We start from the raw sequence: 27,047 nt of genomic DNA, 5'->3' as shown, positions 1-27,047 counted from the left end.
TATTAAACTTTACAAAAATATATTGTATGTTTTACTTTCTGCAGTTTGTTACAGTGGAATCCCGCAGTAGATACATATCAAATACCACATATTATTATTATACTCACATTATATAAACCACTGACAAATATACAATCTTAGCTGGAACCTTTGAAGCTCTACAAATAGAACATAATAAATATAACGGTTAAATTGTCAGATTTTTGAATGGAGTTTGGTGTGATGCACTCCCCGGCGGAGCTCAGAGATCACAGCGGGCACTCTCGCTGTCTCTTACCTTGGCTTGGTTGATGATAAGCCCCACGAACGTTGACACCAGCACCGACCCGGACATGCTGCCTTTTCTTCGCATCTCCTGCTTTAGGAACGGGAAAGCTGCGGCCGGCGGCTCCTCAGGAACTGTCACCGTGTAGGACTGTCGCATGCTCGGCATGCTGGCGGAGGAATGAAACCGATCACCGGTAGGAGTTACTCAGACAACGCCGTAGATCTCCGAGCGCTCCCGCTGACTAGATGATGAGCTTTCTATCTCAGGGAAGCCAATCACACGTTTCACCAGCTTTCTCTGTTTGTAGTCATTCATTCATCGATATAGACGACCTGTGGTTTCTCGTTCCACGCTGTGCTACTACAGACTGCAATAAACCCGCTAAACGCGACAAACACGTGGTGAAGCCGAGTGTTATAAGAGCAACTGGCCGCTGTGTCGTTCTGCGCAGGTGAGGGTCCATTCGGCGGTGTGAGTCTGTAAATGCACATAAATGCACATTGTGTTCCCATTCCGTTTTACCGGACTGCAGGCCCGCCCCCTTTGTACTCGGGTGAAAAAAAAAAATTCGGCCTACAACAAACGTCAGCGGCCGCCTCCAACCGTGCTGCCTACGTCAGTCCAGCCTTCTCCGCGCTGCTGCTACAGTCTGAAGGACTAAACGCTGTGCTCCAAGGAGACTACGCATCTCCATTTCGATCACGACACAAAAGTCACCTATAAGGGCAATTACTGTATAAAAATCAGTGTAACAGTATGATAATAGCTAAAGTGAGGAAGAAACGTCGGCTGTAAGGGAAAGACAGCATACACTCTTAATGTGATGGCAGGGACAAGTAGTTCTAAAATTAACATGTGCAGTCCTAAAAAAAAAAAAAACGGCTGTTAATGGTGTTTTCGGTGAATCACCAGCAAAGACAAAGACACATGCAAATACATATTCGGTGTTAGCTCTAGTCTGAGAGGGTGTAGTAGAATGACAGCCTAGATCTATCAGCAGTACCCAAGCAAGCACAGAGTGCAGACAGCTCAGCAGTCTGCTAAATATCCCATACAGTCCACATGTAGCAGATTAACAGCAACTAACGTCCAAATGGTACACTGTATTAGTAACAGAAGTTACAAAATGAACACCATATCACATTCTCTGGCCTGAAACTATGAATTATTCCTGTAAACCCATCACTGAAGTGTTTAATTAGGTCAGAGATCACAGGAATAACTCCTGTTGGCTATTCCAGGTCTACTTAGAGAAAAGTAACAAGGGTTATAGCGAGTATTAACTAGTGGATCAATGATGGCATTCATCAAAATACCAAAGATTACTAATATGATAACAAAACTCAAGGTAAAAATTCAAGTCTAAGGTTCAAAGTCGAGGAAACCAAAAGTAAGATGATTACAGACTAACGCTCTCAGTGTCAGAGTACACTCATGAACCTTGGTGGAGTTCACAGAAAAAGTGTTAAAGAAAAACAAGTGTTTCCATGATGGCAGTCAGGTGACACACAAAGATGGAATTATTGTGAGTAAGGAGGACTTAATGTTTTGTCACATCCTTTTTTCTAAGTGAATGATGGTCACATTTTACACTTCAGGCAACCCCAAATAGACCTGCCGTAGAAATACTGAGAGCTGCATGTTACAGTTATGCTTTTGATCACACAGGTCTGTTGACTATAAGCACCTGTGACTATAAAGTTTTGATGACAGCTCACCCGACACCTGGAATTTTATTAACGCTAAAAAGAAATTTCCCAATGAATGTAGTTAATAAAACAACCAAATGTCCTGTACCTGCCCACGTATGGGCAGTTGAATTCACCATCGCATCAAACAGGCAAATTGCTGACAAAAATAACATAAGTACCAGCTGATTTCAGCTGATCCGGTGTGTGAAGTGGAGGAAGTGCAAAATGTACCCAGCAACATTATCATAACCCAGACTCAAGTGTGTGTACACAATAAATAACCAAAGAGCACATTCCATCTGCAGACTAAACACGTGTGTGTGTCTGTGTGTGTGTCTGAGAGAGAAAGAGTCTAAATCCCTGAAGAGGAAACCTGCAATGTGAGAAAGGTCTGTATTCTGATATGTGATGCAAAAAGCTACATAATCTAAAATTGGGACAAATGTGTCTGAGCAGTGTTATCTGGGAGAAGTCAGAGTACAGTTACCTTGGGAGGACTGTTCTATTCCTTAGGCACATCAGCCTGATTATCTCCTCACTCAAATGTTTAAATTTAACCTAGGAACAACATATTTCATACTTTTTATTGCTGTTGATGTGCCGTTATTCATTCTATAGTCACGTGTCGCACAGAGCATACTTTGACTTACTAGCACTGATTCAGATTCAGAACTAAAAGAAGAATGCAGGCAATCCTTCGATATAAAGCAGCCACAAATTTTACAGCTCTGCCCTTTAATCCATCTTTCTGTCATAGTCAGATTGTCTCTAGGTTCATGTGGTATCAAATAGAATTTCAAATAGAATCCATAAACTGTATATAAAAAGTTGATAGAGTCATCTGTCTGTATTTTGAAGCCAGAAGTAAACAAGCTCTAGTTATCAGCTCAGGCTTGCTAGCTTGGTTAGGAATCTGCATGCATTATTGAGTACAGATGCCAAAGTCAGACACAAATATCTGCAAATTATATATATCATATATAAGCAGATAATAGTTTATTTATGAGATATTTAATACTGTGCCTACCTTGCCAGGGATAGAGATGGAAATTAGTTTTTAGATAAATGTGAAACAAGGCATCTTCTCTTTTCTGTCATGTTTTTTTTACATGGTTCCTCACAAATACAACATAAAACTCACATTAAACTAAAAAAATATCTAAAGTTACACAACTGGTTCAGGTGAGAAAGTTGATCTTTATGGTTTTCTAAGCTAATTCTCTCTGATAAGAAAGACTGTGAAATATGGCGGAGAGCCAGCACTAAGTAATATATGAATCTTGACTTGAGTATATTCTGTCACACTATCAGATAACTAACAAATTCAGTCAACAATCAAACACTGATGCTCATTGTTCCTATAATGGCTTGACGTAACCTCAGCATCAGATGGTGGTTGTGGAGGGAAAGCTGACCTACAAAGCAAAGCTCTTGATTTAGCGGTCTATATTCATCAATCTTTTGAGTGTACTTGTGAGATAACAATTCTAAGCTCTTGGTGAGACTCGCCAGAGATAGTCAGGGCTCAGCCAGTTGCTATGAGTGACTGTGTAGTTGAAAGAAAGATCAGAACGTCTATCAGGCACAAATGACCAGACAGTATATGCTGATATCTGCATAGCACTTTAGAAGTGGTAGTCAAACAGAACATGAATGACCAGCTGCCACAGCTGAAAACAAAACAGATGATTTACATCTGAACCATCTCTGTGTGTTAACCTCAAGGTCCAAACAGTAACAGGCCACCTTGGATTTAAAGATCCGAGTAGTGATACTCAAAAAAACCACTGCATGGTTTAGTACTGGGGCAGTGAACAGTAGCTTTAGAGTCCTGCTATAATGATTGTTCTGACAGATGTGGCACACACTGACCCACAAACCCTATCAATCAGGCAGAACCACAATAGCAGCTTATAAACCTGAGCTACTTAAAAGGCTGGCCCTTCCCTGCCAAAGAACAAGGAAAAGCTCCGTCTTGTACCAGACTGTTTCTTTTTCTCTTAAATCAAACCATAAGCTGTCTGGCCAAGGTGTCAAACCGAGAGTCAGACTGTCTAAACATACTGTTGACCCAACAAAAAGTCTAGACACAAAGCACAAACTGATCTGCTGAGGCAAAATTCAAGAAGTTTAGTCTCAAGTATGCCACAATGCCCTGTTGTGGCTGTTTGTCTCCACAAGCAAACATGGAAAAGTGTGAGTGAAAGGCCATCAGTGTCTTTTCAAAGAGCTGGCTTTAAAAAGCAGTAAGAAACTTAAAAAGTACTACCACTTTGAACAATAGACTGAAAGTGGTCTGAATCTGTGTTGTTGATGGGAGAACCACAATACACACAACTGTGGCGACAAAATGTGTCAGCATTTAGGTGATAATAATACTGTTCTCTGTTGAATATGTCTGACTAACCTAAGAGTGTGTTTAGAGCTTGGTGGCTTATTTGTATCAGATCTCACTTATGATCATGTTGAGTGAGCACTTTTAGCAAGCTTTGTGATAATGCTAATAACTGTTAGGTAGCCAAAATACAAAAGCTTGTGCCATGTGGATTGTGTCATGGGTGTTAGCTATGCCATACAAAACCTCGTAATGCAGTGCAATCTACAAGGTGGTAAAGAAGCTCTACTTCTATGACCGAGATGAATGACAAACAGGCTGGCACACCACAGATATGTTTACGTCACTTTTTTCACTTTTTTTTCTTGTAGGCGTCTTTGTGAGATTTGATCAGATTTGGATAACATGAGAAAACAGAAAAAAAACCCAAACAAAGCTGATGATAGTCATGATAACAAGCTTGCCTTACTCACAGCATAAGGCGTGCAGGACCAGGAGGCACCAGCAGATGCTATTTTTGTGTTGCAGACTTCTGAGAAACTATCAGGATTGGGTTTACTTTGCCCTGCCAACACTATTTCAACTGACCCTTCAACACTGGCAGATTTGAGCCCAAAAATCTACATCGCAACTTAAGAAAACTGGCGTTCTTCTATCTGTACGACTGGTAACACTGTTTCCACTGGACACAGGAAAACTGGAAAAACAAAACCAAATAATTAAAATACTTGCAGTTGTCAGTACTACTCCTCAGCCACCATCCGGTCACCCATGGCATACCTATGTGACCAGAAGGATACATGATCTATTAAGCCTCAATGTTTGAAAGCTCTCTTAATCACAGTGCATTCTTACCTGCATTGTCATGGCCATGCACGTATGCACCAAATAGTGATTACACTTCATTGCCTGCCTAGTTGTCAAAGTTCTATTTAAGCATATCTACTTTCACAAGAGTCACAAGATTTTCAGAAAACTTGACCTCTGACCTTGTTATCAGGTCACCCAAACTAGAACTCGTACTAGATTTTTACTAGATGCCACTATAGTATCAGTGTGAAAATCCTAGGTACCTAAGAAAAAAGTGGTCACATTCTACATAAGGAGGCTGAAAAAAGTAGATTAAAATAATGGAGGGAAATAAACAAAATTGGCTGCATTAAGATCAGTAAAAAACAATGAGTCTGGGCTGGAGGACATACACTATTTTCATACATCAAACAAGTCCAAACAACAGGAACTGTGCACTGTACTGCAAAGCAAGTTCAACATACCCATGTTATCTTTCTGTTATCAGGCTTCACTTACTGTAACATCGGCAGTCAGGCTAAGGGGTTACATCACTGTATTGACTTACCAAGTTGATAACCATGGGTTTATTAATGTAGCTATGCTTACCTTCACACAAAATAGGTGGCAATGCCAGTCTCTGGCTATCAAAAACATTACAGCAATTGTTGTGAAACTGTTTGCAGCAAACAGGGAAAAAATCTTAATCATACTTAAGCATGTGGACCAGAGGACTCGGGGCTGGATCCCAGGAAAATATTTCCTGAGATCACTGATCAAGTGGAAGTCAGTATACTTATTTTACAACTAGATTTCTTTTTGAAACCAGAGAACTCACCATTTGCTGGCCACTGGAAAGAATATAAGTTTAAGGCATTCAACATTAGCTTAACCTTCCAGACTGGGAAGCTACTTCAATTTTTTATATATAATCTATTGGTCTGATCAGTACATCCATTGTTTTGCCAATGACATGTCTAAAGCACTACACAGCTTCGTAAGTCAAAACCCACTGGGGCTGCTTTCTGCACGCTCTGCTGTTAGTGCAGACACCAAGCCCCTGGGAAGACGGTGATTATATGTGCTTGAGTTCATTAGCAATATGCACAGCCCAGCTGGTGACCTCTAGTTAAAGTCCTGCACTTTTCAGATTTTGTGTGTTAAAAAGGTGCTGATTACCTAAGGGGTTAACACGAATAACTCTAGCAAAGAACAAGGAACTCTTTATAACCAGTATTTCACCTTTGCTTTAATATAGCCTGACTTTTGTGTCTCTATAGTTAACCCAGCAGCACCATGATCCCAAGTGTTCTTTGGGAACTCTCTTTTGAAATGAGTTGGTTATCTTAGGTCATGTTTGTGATTAAAGACTTGCATGAGCTATGTTTACCCCCTGATGTCAGCAGGCAGCAGTTAGTTTCCATTGTTAAAACTCCATACTCCAGAGTGCCATTATACTGTAAAGTGTAATAAGTGTACTATTATGTCTTCTCTTTTCATTGTTCTCAATGGCAGTTAGTTTTAAAGAGCCTGTGGACGCATAGCCTATGCTGGTTATTTTAAGTAATTTGGCAGATAAGACCTCTCCTAAAGGCCATGGAGGTATACACACACACACACACACACACACACACACACACACACACACAGTACTGCAGCACCCACTATCAACCTGAGCTAAGATCTGTGTGGATGTGCAGGGTCTTGGTGACATGAAACTGTTAATATATTAAGTTATTGCTTAAAAAAAGTGCTAAAAAGTGTTAACCATACCCAGTGAGCCCTAAACCACATTCACTTCTCAGTAACACACATGGGAGTTACATACAGCTGACTGGACATTACAGGGGCCTTTGGGGCCTCTACAGTAAAGGCTGTGCTAGCTTATTTGACAGAAATGTTCTCATTACTAGAATGCAATAAAAATGCACTCTGGTATTAGTTCTGTCACCCTACTGTCAGGCTCAGCCAGCAAACCAGCTGATAGTTGAGCTGATATCCTTCTGCTTTTCCTATATGCAAATCTATGAACATGATGAGCAGAAGAACTCAGTGAATAAAGAATGTCACATTCTGGAGCATATCTGATGCAATAAAGATGACAGATTTACTCTTTCTGAAAGCCACTTTCAAACAGACTTCTCACAAATTCTCCTTAATTCCCACTCTTCCTCCTTCCATCCATGGAAGCAGTTATTGAGACTAATCCGAAGGAGAAGTGGATCAGTCATACTTTGTGACCCATGCAGAGGAAACCTGAGTCATTAATCTGGATGCTGAGAGGAGGTGAGTGGCCCACAGACCTGTCTGCTCTTTGAGAGACTGCTGGGTTTACAAAGAGCTGCCAGATAACCATCAAACTACTTTTGTACAGTACAATAAGAGAGTTAATAGAATAACTCCTTATTCTATTGTGTCCTAGTGGAGAGCTGTAACAGTAAAAACCACAGAAGAGTGTAAGGTGTGCAAGAATACTGTAAACCCAGACCTCAAGTGCACTGAAATTAATGTGAACAACAGTGCCCCCAACTGGTAGGACAAAGTGCTACTAGTAGCACCAGAGCATTGTGGGTCTTTACCATGTGCAGACTAATAAAAGGAAAGCTCTGTGGTGATGACTGCAGCTTTCGTAGCACTCAGCCTTCCTTGGCTCCTGCAAAGGATCCTGCCAAGGATCCTCTGTGGAGAAATGCTTCTCCAGTTAAAGCACAACAAGAACATGGGACTTGTTCTTACCGTAGAGTCCCTCGTTGGGGAATGGGACAGCTGGTTACTGCTTGGCTCCCATGCTGAAGAGCTGAATGCTCTGCTGCTGCTGAAGGCCTCCTGGGTGGAGCTCCGTGACAGGGTCTCCTGAGTAGTGCTTCGGGACGGGCCTGAGTAGCCGGGTCGGGAGCTACTGCCGTACGAGTCAGCCACATCACTGGTCCGACTGCGGTAGCTCCGCAGGGCACTGGTGGATGAAGAAGGGGTTGAGGAGGAGGAGGAGGCATCATTGAGGCTCAGAGAGGCCAGGTCCCTGCTCAGGTCACTCTGGGATACAGATTTTCGTCGACTGAGCGAGATGCTGGAAGCCACCGGTGAAGAGGAGAGGTAGCTGGACTGGGCTGGGGATGAAGCGTAGGAGCTATAACCAGTGTAGGCTGACCCTCCGCTTAGCCCTGACCCTCCATAGCTCTTGACCGGGGTTCTGCTGAGGCTCTCACTCCGGCGGCTGCTGCTGCTGCCAAGGATGTCAGTGCGAGGGATGGTTCGACCCCGGTCACGCTCAGGGTCCGAGGAGGTGCTGTAGTTGCGGCTGCGGACGGTGGCGCTGCTCAGATAGCTAGAGGATAAGTAACCTGAGGAGGAGGATGAAGAGGAGGAGGAGGTGGACTTGTAGGAGGACAGCCTGTCCCGCTCGCTGTAGGAGCTAAGGCCCGGGGTTAGGGAGGAGCTGTAGGAGCTGTAGTGGCTGGTGTAGGAGGGGCCAGCGTAGCGCTTTGCGGTGGAGGAGACACGGGACATACTGCTGCTGCTGCTGGTTTCTGAGCCAAGGAGAGGGAGAGCCTCTGGAAGACAGCATCGACTGCACACACAGCAAAGACACAAGAGCCCTGTATTAGTTCATCAGCAACAATCCAATCAATACCACAGCAACAACGTAGGCAGTGGGCAGGCCATCATTTACCCTCGCTCTATTGAGCATTAATTGTGTTTTAAAGAGACAAAATGATTCAAGGCTGTGCATGACTGAGTTTAAATGGCAGAAAATGAAAACAAACACTGATTAATTCACTCATCCTGACTCACTGTCCTGCCATTTAGAGAATGACATCAGCATTTTCTCATGTCTAAACTCATTTATCATAAATCGCATTTCCTTTGCATTGCAGCAGTCAATTTCCTGAGCATGCGCTAGTGTTTTTTCCACACTTACTGGACTCCAGTCGGCACTAAGAATCATCAGAACCGCCTCAGACTGAACGTTTCTTATTTCACTATAGGCAAAGGTCAAAGTTTCGTTTCTGAGTGCTACATAATGCAGTAGAAAAAAAATTAAACTCAAATGTATGGGCACTAACTCAGCTCTGTTAGCCCTCAAAAATAATGGAGCAATTTCTAAAGGTCCTAATGGTATCATAAAAGCATACTGTGGCAGAGTAGTACATGACTCCACATGCAACACTCTCTTCCATATTTAAATGGACACATCTTAAACTCCACACATACTGGATATTATATGTGCTCTTGAGTAAGTGTGTGTAGGTGTGTAGGCTGTTGCTCCAGACAGATGGAAAATTGCTGCAATATAGCAGCTGTGCTCAGTGTGTTTACATCAAACAAAGCTTACACTCACACTCTCAAGCTGTTGGATCAAATGATACCTTTCTACACATTCAATTAGCCAACTGCACTGGATGTGCTCTTTAAGCTGGCCACCATAAGCGCAGATGCTTTGCACCTGTAAGCCATTTTGCAACCCAGCTCTCTGACTTATATCGTTTATCACTGAAGCCCGCTTCATTCTGTTCTGGGTGTTGCTCTGCTCTCCATAACTGCACATAGAAAAAACATTTTCTTTAAGATGGTTTTGACTAAAATGTAATCAACAGGACCTATTTATATTTATTCCAAGCTCCAAATTTTTATCCATAGACTCTTATAGAGTAGCATCATAGTTCTAAGAAAATAATCCTCAGTACTCTTTCCGTTTCCTTTAAGTCAACCTTCTCCTGATTGGCTTGTCTTCTCAAACAGGTCAAATGCTACCTCTGACATCATAAAAAGTCAAGCGTAAAACAAACTGGGGGTTTAGACAGCCTAGGGAACTTTTGGCTGATAGGCATTACCTGTACATAGTCTGATCTCACAACCCTCATGATACGCTCACCATTCTACCAGTAAGCAGAGAGGCTTGAGAGTTACCAAATTACCCATCTTCCTATACTCTGATCCTACATCATGCAGCTCTAAGGAGCATGATATGAAATCCAGGGGAAAACCATGGTGATACAATTAACACCAGCAAGCATGCTTGCTGACACACAGTTTAGGATATCAAACGCTAAATCCCTCTCATCAACATGGAACCCTCCTCTCAACCCAGCGCTAGAAAAAATCATGGAGATTTGAGGAAATATGGAACATAATCTCTCTTGCGGAGACCCAGCAGTGCTCCTCCTGCCTGCCCTGGTCTTCCCTCTCTCTCACAGCTATACCAGGAGAGTCCAGCTTAATTCAGGCGAGCAGGACAGTGTGTTCCTGTGGCTGAGGCAGAGAGAGGCTCTTGTTCACATGTACAGCAGTGTCTAAATAAATAAAAGTATCTGGTGAGGCTGATCCGTGTTGAGTTCATTTAGGGAGGCTCCTATTTCTTTAATCTGCCTGTCTCCCCTCTTCTCTCCCCCTCCTCAGCACCTACCTCTACTGAGTGTGATTTCCTTTCCTTCGGGGTCTCTGTTGATCCCCTTCTGCTGTTCTTGTTCTCTCTCTCTGTGTGTGTCTCTCTGACCACAGCTTTATCTATAATTCAGCATATGGATCTGGAGCAGGCAGACAGGCACCGTTTGGAGAAAGACCAACTCACGGCGCTGGCCAAGACACACAGAGGGAGGCCAGGCGGCTGTGGCCACTCAGTGCAGTTCTGCTAAGCCAGCAGGACTAGCAGCAACGAGAAGCTGGCCTCGATTTCAGTCAGCCAGCTTTGTAGACCGTCAAGGTTTGTTTCAATCATTTGACAGTGCTGGTATGTGGAGGGTTATTTTGGTTGTGGCAAAGTAACATAGATGGCACAGTAAAATGTGGATTCTGTGTCTGATATCAGCCAACAGTTTTCAGACAGGATAAAACCTGGATCTGGACTTACTCTTCTTCACCGCCTTTGTCAGTTACTGGAGCCAGATAATTAAAAAGTTGGTGATTATGGTGGGAAGTACTGCTGGAAGTTAAGTGAAGAAACTCATTGGCAAAAGGGCTCATGAGACAAACCATCCCAAAACATGCACCTCTTACTATATTTCATGTCATTTGCAAACAGCATGTTTTCAATTATACTTTTTTTTTTTTTATTATTCTATGCTGGGGGAATACGTTATGTTTGTGCAACTTGTTAAGCTGGACCTTGCTAACATCAGTAATTAAGCATTATCAGTATATTTTTCATGTATTCAGCTGGTGATGCAGAAAATGTATAAATGTTTTTATACTTGGTTCTAATGTGCTGCTGAGTCTGTATTACACAGCTGGAACGGCAACTACTACACTACAGAACACGCACCAGGAATACCTGTTCAATCAACCAAATTAATTCAACTTGGATCTGCTGACAAACGCCTCCCTTATCAGGCTGTGGGACACAAAATTTTAAATGTTTATTTCACTGCTCTGTGCACTATCACTAGATTAACGATCTTCTGCAGCATTCATTTCCTGTCTTGCAGTGGTGTTATCATCTTTATAGAGTTTTATCATCACCTGATAACCTCTGATTGGAATAGGTGACACTCGTAGGGATCGTTTTATGAAGAAGAGTCTGATGTATGAAATGCCCCTTTTTGTGTGAGCACATACAGAGTCTGACACAGAAAGCCATGCTTAACAAAGCTGATAACCACCATCATGACACCTGTTAACTACTGGAGTAGTTGTCAAGCCATCTGACATAAGGAAAGCCTTAAAGCCATGTTGAAGGTCCTCGACCGTGTATCCCTCTGATCACTACTAACAAAATTTTTACACTTAACTGAATGAAATGATTTTAACTGATGCCCCCACTAACATGTGTATATCTCTTGTTCCCGAGTGTTTCCTGGTTTCTTTTCCTGCTGGCTCTATGCATTTGATGAATTGTTTGGACTTTTGTTAGCTATAGGGTTTTCCTGCCACACTAGGCTTTGCAAAAGTGCCAGGTAAAAAGTTCTTATTTTTGTCCAAAATCCCAGACCCTGTACTGCATATTAACATGACTCAAAAGGCCTACGCCCTGTACTATGACTTGAGTTCAACATACCCTGGGTATCTTACCGTTATCTGGATTCAATTACCCTAACATTGGTAGTTACATGAAGCAGAGTATCAAGTGGTTACATGAAGCAGAGTATCAAGTCTAACCACTGACTTAAATTGTTTTTATGTATTGCAACCTAATCAGTAACATATGAATATGATTTAAAAACTAATTCAGCCATTTTCAGTAATTTATATGTAGTATTCTGATTCTATTCTCTTTTTAACTCTGTTTTTCCCCCAAAAAATTTGTCTGTGCTTATGTCAGTTATTCGCATTACACACATTTGAGTAATTTGAGTGGACAATTTGTTGCCTAAAAACAAGCTAAACAAGATTTTCACAGCTCAGACCAGACTTTGATGATAGCAAAGCCATTTTTCATGAAAAAAAAATCCACTGGCATCAGCTAAAGCTGGTAAGTCCACCACATCTTTATCAGCACAGTAGCTCACACATTACTATGCGTAAACAGAAGTAATGAAAATGTAAGGGAAAATTAAATGAATGCATAGAAATTGTAAATGTAAAACAACAACGAGCACAGCTGTTTGTTTTTTTTAACTGATTCATACCATCAGACAGTTCCAAACTGCAGGAATTCTTCACACCTCTTATAACCCTTTAAGGAAATCCCCCTCTTCTTCCTGTGTCCACACTTAACTCTCACCTCTTAGTTTTTAGAGCATTCTTTTTGATGTCTTTTTTTTCATCTCATATTACAGAGTAGGCACAAGAGGAACCTTTGAGTGACATAGGTATACTGTGACTGGTACAGTAGCAAGCTTACTTTGGTCCAACATCGGTAACTGGCATATTAAAAAAAAAATCCACGCAAACATAAGCTATGTAAGCAACAGTTAGTTGCTAATAACAAAGCCCAAGTGAAATTTTTGCTGACATTTTTTCTCAGTTTGCTACGGAAGACATCCACAAAGCAAAGCAATTTGGAGTAAGGGTTAGGAACTGAAACACATCAGAAAAAAGTCAAAGATTTTTCTAACTTTGTTGTCACAAGAAAAAACAATGACACACACAAATATAGCTCTGATCATCATTCATCATATTGATGTAGTTACTGTTTTACCAGCCTCAACCTGGTTCTCACTAAAAATGTTCCTGGCAACTAATTCAAATGAGCTGGGGAAAAAAAGGCGATTAACCGACTAGTCTAAAAACAAGAAATGCTCACATATTAAGTTCATTTTTAAGACTGTTAATTGGACAATGTTAAAAAGCGTAGTAGGCCTAGTGAAAATAGCAATGATTAGTTGCCTATCAACTAGTCACGCACATTCCTAGTCCTTACATCATGCTACTGTTTGTGCTGGTAAAGTGGCTCCATGGTTTGGTGGTTAGTACATTTGCCTTACATGTGAAAGATCTCCATTTCAATTCTGGGAAGAAACACAAACCCAGTCATAAGATAGCATTCTCCTAATAACAGTACCAAATTATTACCAAATATATGGAAAGGATATGTCAAGAATATCCCTCTGGCATTAAAGCTGTGTCAAACAAACATGCAAATCCATCCACTGTGACTACTCCTCAGCTTCCTGGCAGAAAGATCTATGGTATCAAACTGAAAATCCTATGACCTCAAGGTCACTAAGATTTAAATTTGTCTGAGATTTTTAGTAGATGCACTTGTGAATTTGAAAATCCTAAAGTTGCCTTCTTCTTGAGTTGTCATATTTTCAAATGTAGGTGTCCTGGGTAGGGGTAAAAACGTATAGGTAATGTAAAAAGTTATTTAGTTCTCATGTAAGCTCCCCTGTGGGCAGTTATCCTGAGGGATTTTCCAGAATTCTTAAAGCACCTTAAAATAAATATTTCAAATGTGTTTCTGTGGTTTTACCAGTGTTGTGTGGGGCTGTGAAGTTTCCTATATAATGGCTCCCTTTCTACCTTGAACTGAACCTCTGCGTACCCATCGAATGCACGCACCTCTCTGTTATCCCACAGCTGTGTTGCAGCCAAAGACAAAGGGCAGCTGAGTGAAACAAGTTCGGGCTCGCCCACAGTGGAGTGCAAACAACAAGTCGCACCATACTTCATGGACACTGGATTGATAAGAAAATTACAGATCCCACTTCTGAAGAGATGTCTCCACGGAAACAACAACACACGCAGAGTCACGAGCAAAAACACACACAAATGCACTCTGGCTACTTCTGCATTTTTGGCCTCCCCTGAGGCTGTGATAACCAGCAGTTACCATAGCTACTGGGCAACAAGCTGCATTTGTTTGCTTGCTACCAACACATGAAGGACTTAAAAGTAACAGCAGGGCATATTCCATGGCCACTAAGTATCAGAGCTGGAGAGCTGGTGACTTAATGCTCTGCATTCTTTTCCTCCCTTTTAGAGCCACCAAGGAAGTGAAAACCCTCTGATTAACAAGTCTTTGTGCAACTGAAAAGTCAGAACGTGGTGAGATAGAATCTAATATGGGAGGCCAGAGGAAAACAACATTGTACTACCATGAAAGACTTGGCTGTTCTGGTAGGCTTCTACTAAATCTGTATTAAGAAAGCTGTCAACAGAGTAGCACAAGTGACTGCATGAGTGCAGTGCAAGAAAAGATTTCAGCAGCTGACTGCTGGCATCCTGCTGGCAAAGAACTGAAGGAGATGAGGTTTCACTTATGGGGCAGGTTTCAGAAAACCAAGCTCAAACAGGAGCTTCCTTTCACCAGAGGTAATTGAAAGATGAAAAAAATCAAATCAACTTTAACCCCCCCCCAAACTTACAACACTGATAGACAACGCCACAATTCTCCCTGCGGAAACACAGTGTCTGTGACCTCTTAGTAAAACATGAGGTTAAAGGACCACTACAGTCAGAAGAAGACCTCAACAAAAGCCTGATCTTTTTTTCTGAAGTACTTTATATTTATTGTCCTGGCTCTGTTCTGGGATCTTCCCACCTTTCCATGTGTGTACATGGAATGCATAAGGAGGGAGGAGAGCAACAACAGAACTCCTGGCACAGATCAGAGCACACATCAGCGAGATGGATGGGGTGCCATAAAAACATAAAGCCTCTGGAAATGGCTGTCGTTATTATCAAGGCGCACAAAAAACAAAACAAAAAAAACAAAAAACAAAGAAAGAAATAGGACTAAAATGTGCTCATGCTGTCATTCTAAAAGAGTCAGTGAGTAAGATCTCCTCCCACACCCACTGTCCTCTCAGGCTGTGCCCTTGGACTGGTGGAGAGGAGAAGCAATCTGAAGCTTCCGCTATCCACCAGTGTTGTTGATGATGCAGGACGCTAAAGGCACCGTGCCCTGGAGTGGTACTGCGTGAATGTAACATCAGTACAGACACTCGGGCTGATCTGGAGTGGGAGTGTGTCTGTGTGTGAGTACTGTACTGTACTGTACTGTAGTAAATGGCAGGCTGAGTCAGTGCATTTCTGAGGAGAAATCTATGTGTAAATTCTATGTGAAACTCACTGCTGGTTCAGGCCCTGTTTCCACAGACAGAAGACATTTTCTCAATTAGGATCAAACTAGTAGAAAAATATTCCACTTCCCCATATTGTTAATAAAGGATGGTGATCAATACTCATGTCCAATTAACCAGTAGGCTCACAGTGGCTGCCACATTTACAATTCAATTCAATTCAATTTTATTTATATAGCGCCAAATCACAACAACAGTCATGTCAAGGCACTTTATATTGTAAGGTAGACCCTACAATAATACATTCAGAGGAAAAACCCAACAATCATATGACCCCCTATGAGCAAGCACTTTGGTGACAGTGGGAAGGAAAAACTCCCTTTTAACAGGAAGAAACCTCTGGGAGAACCAGGCTCAGGGAGGGGCGGCCAGAAACCAAACCAGATTATTATGACCACCACCACTCCCACACCTCCTACTTCCATGTGCTATTACTGATGTCCTCATAGTCTGAATGGCAATCAGTTCTTCAGCCTGACATCTTGGTCACTGCCTCATTTAGCATCTGGGAGGGGATTAGTTTTGTTTAACTCAAACCAATCAAATATTTGTTTTACACTTATTTTCCAATTGTTGAAGCCATAGCCAAGTCATAGTCTGAGGGAGATGTACCTATTATTAGTTCCATCGACAAGACAATGATAACTATAACAGTTAATAACTTATGAATACATCAGAAGTAGGCATAAAGTAAAATGTGTTAACTTATCTAAACAAAATTGGAAAAAACAAAAAACAAAACAAAAAACCCCTCTTAATTTAGATTTACAAACATTTACAAAGAAAAGATTACCTCCAAAAATGATTTTGTTCATTCCTGGCATAAATGTTCATCATCGTGGACTTCATGGAGTAAAGTCTACAGGATGCCGGACAATCAGGAACAGCAGCTTCCATTGTCCCACTTTGTTTCATTTAGAGCAGCTCACTGCACAGGTTAGCTCAGTGGGCGGAGGTGGCCTCATGGAGTGCTCTATATGCTCACTATTGAGTTGCAAATTCATCAAAATTAGCCTTTTTTGTTGCTGACTATCTTCTGAAATTGAGGACTGAAACTTAACCAAACCAAGGAGCTGAAAGACACCAAACTGCCCCACAGAACTGATGGGAACTGAAGAGATTTTCCATCTGAACTTGACTCACTGCTAACATCAAGCTGTTCATAACCACAGCTTTAAATCAGGCTGCTGCGAATGAACAACCTATTTGAGATTTAGAAAGGAAAAAACAGACATACTGACTTTTGTCAGACCACCGTGTACATTTACAAGTAAAATATGTGAACTTAGTAAACTGAAGGCTATTTGGCCTTCACAGCAGTATATTGCAGTGTTGCCATCACCTCAGTATAAACCGACCAGCAGTAGCAGCACGAATCAGCATGTGCCAGCAGAAAACATTCACAAAATAATTTGGTTCTCAAAGGGAAAGATGTTAAGAATCAACAAGGGGACTGTGAGTGACTGTCTCTGAGCTGTGCTGGTTGCCATATATACCCTGAAATGTGAGCAGATAAGAACATGCTGATGCCACTGAAGGCCACACTGACAACCCTACCCTACCCCTTTGCCTGTAACAACTGGCTGCCAAGCATATTAAAAGAGGCTCAAGTACTCCTCCATTCCAACAGGCCATAGCTGCACCTTCGCCAGCTGTCCCTAACTAGTGGTTAGATACCATTCGTCACTTTTGTTTTGACCTCAGCCAAATCTTGTGCATATGGCAGTGCAGTACTGTGTACATGCAGCATTTAAAGCGCTGCACAAAGAAGAAAAGGAAATGAACTGGAGGAATGCACAGTGCTGGCACAAAGATGATACACTGCATAAACCATGAAATTAAAGTAGCAACTAAAAACACCTGGTTCCTGAAAATGCTATGAAAGAAGAAATGTAATATCCACAATTTTGCTTGTTCCCAGGGCCCTCCAGCTGGGCCTGTGGAAACTATGAGAGCTCTGAATTTAACATCTCAGTCACCTTTCGTTCTCCATCCTGGAACATACATGAAACACCCCAAAACAGGGCACAGCCCCAAAGCCCTGCATTCAAAGGCTGCAACTGAGGAGTCAGAGTTTCACAGTATCTGCTACCAAGCCTATGCAATATGAAAATCTGAAGAAGAGCAGACCAATTAGCATTCATCACTACTACCATCTGTGGATGACTCACACTGAGGCCATACACACAGCAGTGACCTCAAAGAGGACGGGATCTGGGCTACAGTGATTGATGCTCCAGTCTGTGCAGCTGATTGCTGTAATTCTTCATTCATTAAGCAAATTGTTTGGCCAATAAGACACTATTATTATTTCAAACACCTATCATGCTCTGACAGCCCACTGCCTGAGTGATGCTAAGTGACTCACTGGACAAGCTCAAGCGTAACTAGTTAAAGCTCACACAGCTCAAGAGTTCAAACAGAATAAAGCACTAGCACTGACAGAGCTTCCTTGGATTACTTTAGATTTGAAAGTCTTTTATCCAGTAATTCATACTGCTGATAAACACTTTATAGACTGGCTTAATTCGAGCAAAAACCAACATACTGCTACAGGGCTCTAGACTAACTTTTTGCCATGGACGCACCGGTACGCCTAACTTTAAAAATTTAGGCATACCGGCACAAAAGTTAGGCGCACTCAAATTTTTCAACCGCATCGCTTAACACCGCAGTTTTACATGTGCACTTTCTTTGGGGGGGAAGTCCATACAGACAATATTCATTTCTAAATTATTAACTAACAAACCTGTGCTTAAATTGCTTTTTCAATATTGTAGAAAATGTTAAACTTAATCATCATCTTGGCCTCCTCTGACGACCTGTTTGCTGCTGCCTGCTGCTGAAAGGCAGTGGGGAGAGGGGACAATTGGGCAGTGCATTTATTGCAGCATATAATGTGTTTCCTTGATACACTGTGCTTTTTCAGCATTCAAAGATTGATGGCACCGTGTCGGAGCTGGCTATGAATTTCAGATGGATCAGTCCTTAACTTAACACAAAAGTTATCAATAGTTCTTTTTATCTTTTCTTATTACCCACAGCTACATCCACTTCTGTCAGGCCTAGGCTGCTCACTAGGGCTGGGTATCATCACTGATTTCTATAATCCATTCGATTCTGGTTCTCAAAGTCCTGATTCGATTCAATTTAGCCTCAGACAGTCAGAAATATTATAATTCTGATCATTTATCAGTACTGATACACATGAGACTTCATCAGAATCGTGAACATCACAGCAGATGCCTTTGTGTGAAAGTAACTGAGAATAAAACACAGAAAAACATGAAGGAGATTTTTCTGGTCTGGCGTTTTATAGCAGATAACCTTAAAAATATTCTGCAATTTTGCATAATTTTAAGAAGTTTAAATTTCTTCAGTATTGAACAGCAGAAATTAGGCTTTCTTGTCCGAGGTCATTTAAGTGAAAACAAAGAAAAAGAAAAGAAAAAGACAGCAGCTGACAGCGCTGTAAACAATGGTAGACTGGTGGGTAATAAGCGAATGGATAATGCAGAAAACAGAGATTTGAGACGGGAAACTGTTCTTGATGTACAGAGAGAGAGAGAGAGAGCTGTGCATGAAGTGTGATTTTTATCGTGGTGGAAGCAAAACAGCAAAAGTCAGAGGGAATTCATGACGACATTGATCAAATGTGAAGCGTAGTTTGCTGCTTCTTTTGCTGCTGGCTCGGCGAATTTTGGTTGGAGAGACAAAACCTGCAGCTCAGAATCTAGCGCAAAAAAGACGGAAACACAGCGCGGACCCGACGCATCAGAATCGCTAAGCTCCGACAGCGTGTCCGTGTTCGGGCCGTGGGGTGAGAAAGCCGAGAAAGACAAAGCTGATTCTGATGCGTCGGGTCCGCTCTGTATTTATGTCTTTGTGTGGAATCCGTTAATGAATTGATATCGCTTTATTCAAGCTACTCACCTCTCTCTTCCACCTGCACTTTCAACTGGACCACGGCCAATCAGAGAGGTCCCGCCCCTGACTATCTCTGATTGGTTTAGTCCACGATAGGGGCATAATGTGTGTCTGTTGTTGACCACACGGAGAGTTGCAGAGATTTTTTTTTTTTTTTTGTTACCCCAAAATATTATTTTTTAGTCACACCACTGAAAAATTTGGTCGCATTTTCGACCAAATTGGTCACACTCTAGAGACCTGTGCTAAGTCTTCTGAGCAGATCCTGCTCCTTTTGGCGCTGATGTTTCACGGAAACCGAAAGTGACACATAAAAATATGTAAAAGTATGTAAAGTACTTGCAAAAGTATTCGGCCACCTTGAACTTTTCCACATTTTGTCACATTACAGCCACAAACATGAATCAATTTTATTGGAATTCCACGTGAAAGACCAATACAAAGTGGTGTACACTTGAGAAGTGGAATGAAAATCATACATGATTCCAAACATTTTTTACAAATAAATAACTGAAAAGTGGGTATACCATTATATCGGTATACCATTCACGGTATACCGGTATAATGTTAGGCAATGCTAACAAAATGAAATAACGTGATAGAATATGGGTAAAACACGCATGCGAAGTGCCTCTGTTTTCATACGCACATGGCGGAAAAGCACTAATAAAGTTGTGGAGTTGTGAAGTATTTTGTCTTGCATCTATTATGTCGTCAGTTATATCGTTATCGTAAATTTTCAAATATATATCGTGATAAATATTTTTGGCCATATTGCCCTGCCCTAATTCAAACGACCTGAAAACTACTTAAAGTCTGTTATAAAATCTGGGTTTTAAAAGAATCAGCAACCACCACTTTTGCCTTCACTGAACTCTCCCATAGGATTCAGTGAGTCTCTCATTCTATAATAATGCCATTGACACAGTTAATGTTAGTCCGGTTTAAAAATCATCTGAATAAACAGTTGTTTTCTATGGCTTTGTCGTGGTTTTATACCATTCTTTGTTCCCTCCTTTGTTCTTCTAAAATCTGAAAAAAAAATCCATACACATGTCCACAAAGTGTTGCCCTATAGAAACATATGAACATGTTACCAGCATTGACTGTAGAAAACATGAACGACGCGACAGCGCCCCAAAAATGAAGCCAAAACGTCTCTATCGCCCCCTGGTGTCTGGCTGCAGTATAGGTCATAAACCCCGCCTCCTCCATGTTAGCGGATGGGACTGGGGTCAGACTAAAATAAATTAATTCTCCTTAGATAATTTTTTTCCAAAGATTTTTTCTTTTGTTATCAATAGTTCTCATCATGCTGATTGATGTCCAAGGGGTCTCCTTTCCCATAAGTTTGATTCTAATTCCTACAGCGGCGATGTTAAAATGGGGTGAAACGTCATCATAACAGCTTTGACTGGCAGCTGCAGTCACGGAGAAACTTGCGTATCTCTGTTCGGGAATAGCAGATAGAGCGTAGGCTCTGAGAGGAGGGCCAGCGTTTACGTTACAAAGACACGACGGACTGTTTTAACGACATCCTGAGGTGCTCTTCAGTAAACTGGACTACCCGACAGAAGGACCCGAGGCCCCGCTGCACTTTTTCGGTAAGTTAAACGTGTTTGCAAGCTAATCCGTAACTACGGTCCTTAGCTAGGTCCTGAGACCTAGCTAGCTAAAATGAGCACTCGGCTTTCAGGGTTCGTTTAGCTAATCTGTGCAGGTGAATGAATTTACTAAAGAAATCAAGAGAAACGCCCCGGGCTACTCAGTCACTAATTACTGTTACTGTACTTTTATTACAAGTATTATACTGTAAAATCCAACAGGCTGCACCCTGCTGCAGCTCCTGTGCAGAGCTGAATATTAAATATGTGCAAACAGCATGTTTTCAGGCTCTTGCCACATCTGTAAAGACAGTAACATCTTTTTTTAAAAGCTTGTACTTCAGTAACTCCTCATTAATCAGGAACTATGGATTAAAGTACTGTAGTGTACTGTAATACTGAAAAAAATGTAAGAGAAGAACTTCAGATCCTGAATGTGTGAGGACAGAAGGATCAGCTTTATTTCAATTTTGAGGGATAAAATTTATATCTGAGTTTGATGGTTCTGTTCTCTCTGCCCTCAGATTCAGACCTCAGCACCACCCAGTGACAGCAGACAAATCATCCAACATGTTCACATGTTAACTGCAAAATGAACTGATGAAAACAGTACAAAGGTTAAAGTACCACATGTGCTGTAGTGAAAGCTGCAGCTTTATTGATAAAGTTAAAGACAAAAAAACAAAAGGATTAATCACTCGTGTAACTGTGTCACTATATATCAGCATTAACAGGACCTCAGTTTGGTGTTTCACAAAGCTGCTGATCTCAGACCTGCACAGCTTCCGTTTTAAACACTTGATGTACTCAGCTGCATGAAGAGCATATGAGATTTTCTCTAACACAATTAAATAAAACCTGATGAAGGTCAAACATCATCACTTGTATGTTGAACTACAAACTTGTCATCTGGAATTCTTTCACAGTGTTTTGCAGATAGTGTGTTATTTACTATAAAGTGATTCAGAGTTATTCATCCCAGAGTAACCAGAGAGGATCATATATTTTTAAATATATAAGTTTCTACAGGACTGAATATAATATCTTTATGTAAAAGTCCGGAGCCTCTGGAGAGTATCCGAGTATTTATAACATTAGACAAACCAAAGGTCTCCATCACAGTGTTCATGAAATACTGGGTTTATCCATCTCCTGGGGCGGGCCTACGGAGGAGTGCTGAAGATTTCCCTGTGAGGGAGCTGCTGGTGAAGATCATGAGTCCTGCTTGATCAATGCGATGAGCTTCAGTCTTCCTGGTGTTTCTTAAATGATGCCTCTTTCAGTGGGTCAACAGAACATCTGGCAGAGGACAGCTGTGATGAAAGAAAGAGAAGAAGTTTCTCCAAACCTCTGGACCCAGGAAACCCAGCTTGGCCTGGTGGTCACCCTCACTAGTTTCTCTCCAGGGTGAATGTAGCTGTTGATATAATATGGACTCTGTTATTAAATGAAAAGAACAAATTAGACTACATTACTGAAACGTTCTGCTGCTGTTTTTAAAGTTTCCATGTTACCAGGATGTAGAGGGCTCTGAAGATTTAAACAGTTTTAGATCCATTACTCCTCCTCCACATCGAAAGGAGCCAGTTGAGGTGGTTCGGGCATCTGACAAGGATGCCTCCTGGGCGCCTCCTGGGTGAGGTGTTCCGGGCGTGTTCCGGGCATGTCCCACCGGGAGGAGGCCCCGGGGCAGACCCAGGACACGCTGGAGAGATTATATCTCTCAGCTGGCCTGGGAACGCCTTGGTGTTCCCCCGGATAAGCTGGAGGAGGTGGCTGGGGAGAGGGAGGTCTGGGCTTCTCTGCTTAGGCTGCTGCCCCCGCGACCCGGCCTCGGATAAAGCGGATGAAGATGGATGGATGGATGGATGGATGGATGGATGGATGGATGGATGGATCCATTACACTCACAGTCTTATGTTAAAATCTCAAAGGACAGCATTATATTTTTGATATTAACAGTAACTCTGGGCTTCTGTAGAGTGTGCAGATGATCTCATCGCTGTCTAAAAATGGATAAAAAACCCCATAAGTGCTGAATCCTTCAATAACACAGACTATTAAGAGTATTAGGTGTGTAGCATCGCTAACTAGCTACCAACAAGCCTCCAACAGGTGCGTATGCTAGCGGCTAATCTAACTAACGAATTAACAACAGAGTGATTTTAGAACTATAAGATGATAAGCTGTGTGTCTTTTTTTTATAACAGTGACATGGTTGTATTTACCTTAATTAAACGAGTCGTCAGTCGTGGTAAACCAGCAAAAGAACTCGAGCAGCCGGGCTACGTAAAAAGTGTAGGGGGGCGTGTTTGCGGTCACGTCCAGCGGGTGTGTGGGCGGGAGCGTTACACAGTCGCTCCACCTCAAGTCACTACTGCGCAGACTCTGGCTCCAAATTTGCAAGATGGCAGCCTCCACAAGCGGGGTATTTTGGCTTCATTTTTGCACAATGGTAGGAGGCGGAGTCGCGTCGTCCATGTTTTCTACAGTCAATGGTTACCAGCATTGTATCACATAAAAGCTACACTGTACAGCAGTACATAAAAGCTACACAGTACAGCAGTAATGTAGTGGGAATGTGTTGAATATTGGAAGACTGTTCTATGATACTGGCGATACCTTTTAGCTGTCCCATTAGTGGCACAGTGTGCATGGTATAGTAGTACTGTAAGCTGAGAAAACACTGATGTACAACATCAATGTTCTAGTTTAGACATTTGTGTGAGTCACTGAATGAGCAGATTAAACACACCACGTAACTTATTTTTATAACTTTCCCTCACTTTCTGTCAGTAAATCTGCTGCAATGCATGTGAACCTTGCGATCGCTGACATGATAGCAGGACAGACATAGCAGCTGGGACAGAGTTGTGTGTCCAAAGGCATCTGTGTGAAGTAATTACCTGCCGTATTTGTAGCGGTGTGTGTCAGTCTCCGCAGACTGCGATGGCTCTGGGGCAGCTCATCCTACTGTTGCTATCCTACAGTCTATGCACATGCACACGCTCCTGTGGAAACACACAGGCACACAGGATTAACACCACCCTGACGCCAGAAAGAAGCATCTTGTGAGTGCGTCTGCCTCTCAAGACAAGTTGCCGCACTTTCACACAAGCTGTTCGAGCGTGACTTGAACGTGCAAGCTACCAGTCAACACATGTTCCGGATTTCATGTCTTACCATTAAAGATTGATGGCGCATTCTCCCAGTTGGACTATCAAATCCAGAAAAGTTGCTCATTATAAAGCCCAGCTAAGCTAAGACTGTCTAACTGTATATTTCTGGTGAGTGCGCTGCCAGAAGCTCTTCTACTCATGCGAGCAAACTCCAGAAGCTTCTGAAAGGTTATCCCCTATCCTCCTAGGCAAGCCTTGTTCTACAGCTGAGCGAGCAGTCCACACTGTATGTGTCAACTTTTCAAGCAGATACCTAAGAGAAGAAAAGGACGAAGAGCAACAGGTTAGGTCAGGTTTTAAGAGGCTCACCCTTGTTGTTCTGAGAGGCCAGACCAACAGACATAAGGCAACGGGGTGCCAGTTAAGTTTGGGACTCTGTGGGTAACGGAGTGCGAGGGGACAGCGTGAGCACAGCACTCCAGAATGCCACAGATCGAGTTACAGAGTCAGTAAATATAGCAGGCGCCTATGACCTCCATGGATCACTCAACACTCACTGGCATTCCACTTTGCTCTTAAGGACTAGCATTGGGGCTGGCCGGCCAGCCAGGCTCATCCATGGGCATCTCTGGGTTTCTCAGTAACAGTAACTACATTTTATATGTGTGTGTGTGTAGCAAAATGAATAGATACTGTACACAACCCCAGTAAACTGATGGCTCTTAAATAGCACCTAATAGAGGGAGACTGCTCAATATTGTTGATACTGATACCAGAGTGAGTGGCTGTCATTTTAAAGTAAATTAAAATGACAGCCACTCACTCTGACCACATGTTTATATGACACTGGTATCCAGATAACAAAAAGCTAATACGTGAGCAGCAGAGGACTAAATGAAGTGGAGTATTTTGTAGTGTGTTGACGTACGTTTGCAGGACAATGGAAAAAGACAGACGCGGCTCTGTGAGGGGTGTAGCATTACATGACACTGACACTGAGATGAGATGGCGCTGGTACCGGAGCCAGGCTCGCTGCACTGCGGTGTGGGACTGAACGTGGCTCCTGAAGGGACCAATTTGATGCAAAATATGATGTACGCGCATTTCAAATGCCGCTCATTAATAGTGGGGGATGACGTGATTAGATAACCAGTCAGACCCCGGGAGCGTTGCTCGGTAATGGAAGAGGAGGCTTGCGGTGCTGTCTGTGAAGAGAGAGGGGGTGGTGGGGTGTTTAGGGTCGATAGACAGACCGAAAACTTGCCGTCCGAGTCCTCTGAACCCAGCGGAGGCGACGCACAAACTTAATACAGCGCGTATTAACTAACCTGGATTTTCATTTCGTCTGTATATAAGCACGTGACCACGCCGTATTGGTCAGTTAATTAGCTGTCTTGCTAGCTTACTCTAGTCAACAGTAACGGTGCAGTGTAGCCAAGACAGTATCAGTGTGTCAGAGTACCGCGCCAAACTGAACAGTGTAAGCTTATTAATGCAGCAAGAACGCAAATTTCACGTGTCATGACACAGTACTTCCAAACCTACTAGGGTAGTATTCTTCGCACACGTATATCCAATAGAAAAATTAAGACTTCATTTGACGAACTTTTAGAGTTTGTTCGGGGTTATCAGCCCTGCAGCATAGCTTCGGGCATTGTGCATTCTTGTTCTAAAACTTGAAAATATACTAAAAAAAAAAAAAAAAGACAGCAGCTACGCTATCACAACTGATACTGAATATTTAACCGCCACGCCGTTACTTCTAAAATGAGCTAAATTGTTTTTAGTGCCGTTTATATGTTAATTTCCCTCGCAAAGCAAACTTAACATTGTCTGAGCTCGATGGGAGTTCGGTTTGTGCTTCTGTCTGTCTGAAAGAACAGCACCTATCAGGGTTATGGTGGTGTCAGGTAACTGCATACACTCACCCCACAATTGGAGAACATCCCGATCCAAACGGGCAGGGAAGCGCCACTCAAAAGTACCTCTGTGGTCACTTTTAGAGCATCACCATTAACATTAGACTGGAAACTTGCCCCCCAGGCGATTTAATCAAGAGTACGCTGGTATTCAGCCATATCCTCCTTCCAGTGCAGTTGTAGAGTTTCAGCAACCAAGTAACGGTTCTTTTCGCTTTAACGGTGACGTCAGTCGGTCAACGAAGCTTTTTTCTGATTGGTTCATATCTCTATTTGAGCGTCACTAGCTAACGCAGTGAACCGCCTCCTACACCGTCGTCATGGCAATGAACGTAAACATCAGAGATTTCTTTCATTGAAAAAAATGCCATGTTCAAGGGCGTCGAAGAGAGCTGGCGATACCACCCACCCGTGATTTAATCAAAAGTTAAATGCTATTCGGATAGCTTTCCAGTGGGTTTCCAACAAGTTCATTAGCCTAATGCAACTGAAGCCGTCACCTTATGATCAGAGCCCTTGAGTAAGTCAATGGCTCTGTCTATGATAGCTGAGGTGTGTTATGTAAAAGTACCCAGGAAACTGCGGTCATTTCTTGCCTTTTCTTTTCATAATGAGTGAACACGTGCTACTTTTTTATTGAGGTCATAGGGGTAATAATAAAAATTGATTTAAGTACGTAAATTCCATAAGTACAAACACACTTTAGTACCTACCTTGAAATGAAAAACAAAACCGTTATATACAGACAGTACTGGACATAAAATCTGTGAACTGCTTCAAGCTGATAGAAAGTCAACCAAAAATCAAATAGCCACTAATTACAACCAAGATTTGAGGAAGAGCATCTCTCAATGTATGTATTCAAGTATGCCTGACCTTGAAGCAGATGGGCTACAGCAGCAGAAGACCACACTGGGTGCAAACCCTTTCAGCTA

General features: G+C 42.2%; 1 protein-coding gene across 8 annotated transcripts in view; it reads right to left on the bottom strand.

Moving 5' to 3' along the window:
- The window catches only part of usp2a (ubiquitin specific peptidase 2a), a 66,162-nt gene extending 39,809 nt beyond the window's left edge, over positions 1-26,353 (bottom strand). The window contains exons 1-4 of one of the 8 annotated variants that reach the window (XM_019367694.2): positions 26,122-26,353; positions 24,258-24,506; positions 23,981-24,085; positions 7,820-8,651 (exon numbers count right to left, since the gene is read on the bottom strand). In XM_019367694.2, the coding sequence (XP_019223239.1) occupies positions 7,820-8,590 (771 nt within the window). In that variant the 5' untranslated portion in view covers positions 8,591-8,651; positions 23,981-24,085; positions 24,258-24,506; positions 26,122-26,353. Of the gene's footprint in view, positions 1-277; positions 826-7,819; positions 8,652-19,476; positions 19,517-23,980; positions 24,086-24,257; positions 24,507-24,562; positions 24,894-26,121 lie in introns of those variants that run through there. The other 7 variants (XM_005465750.4, XM_005465747.4, XM_005465749.4 and 4 more) reach the window with 7 other exon arrangements.
- Positions 26,354-27,047: the final 694 nt, after the last annotated feature.

Source organism: Oreochromis niloticus, linkage group LG14 (assembly GCF_001858045.2).
Source record: "Oreochromis niloticus isolate F11D_XX linkage group LG14, O_niloticus_UMD_NMBU, whole genome shotgun sequence".
In the NCBI taxonomy this organism is placed as follows: Eukaryota; Metazoa; Chordata; class Actinopteri; order Cichliformes; family Cichlidae; genus Oreochromis; species Oreochromis niloticus.
This window is presented reverse-complemented; position numbering and strand designations above follow the sequence as displayed.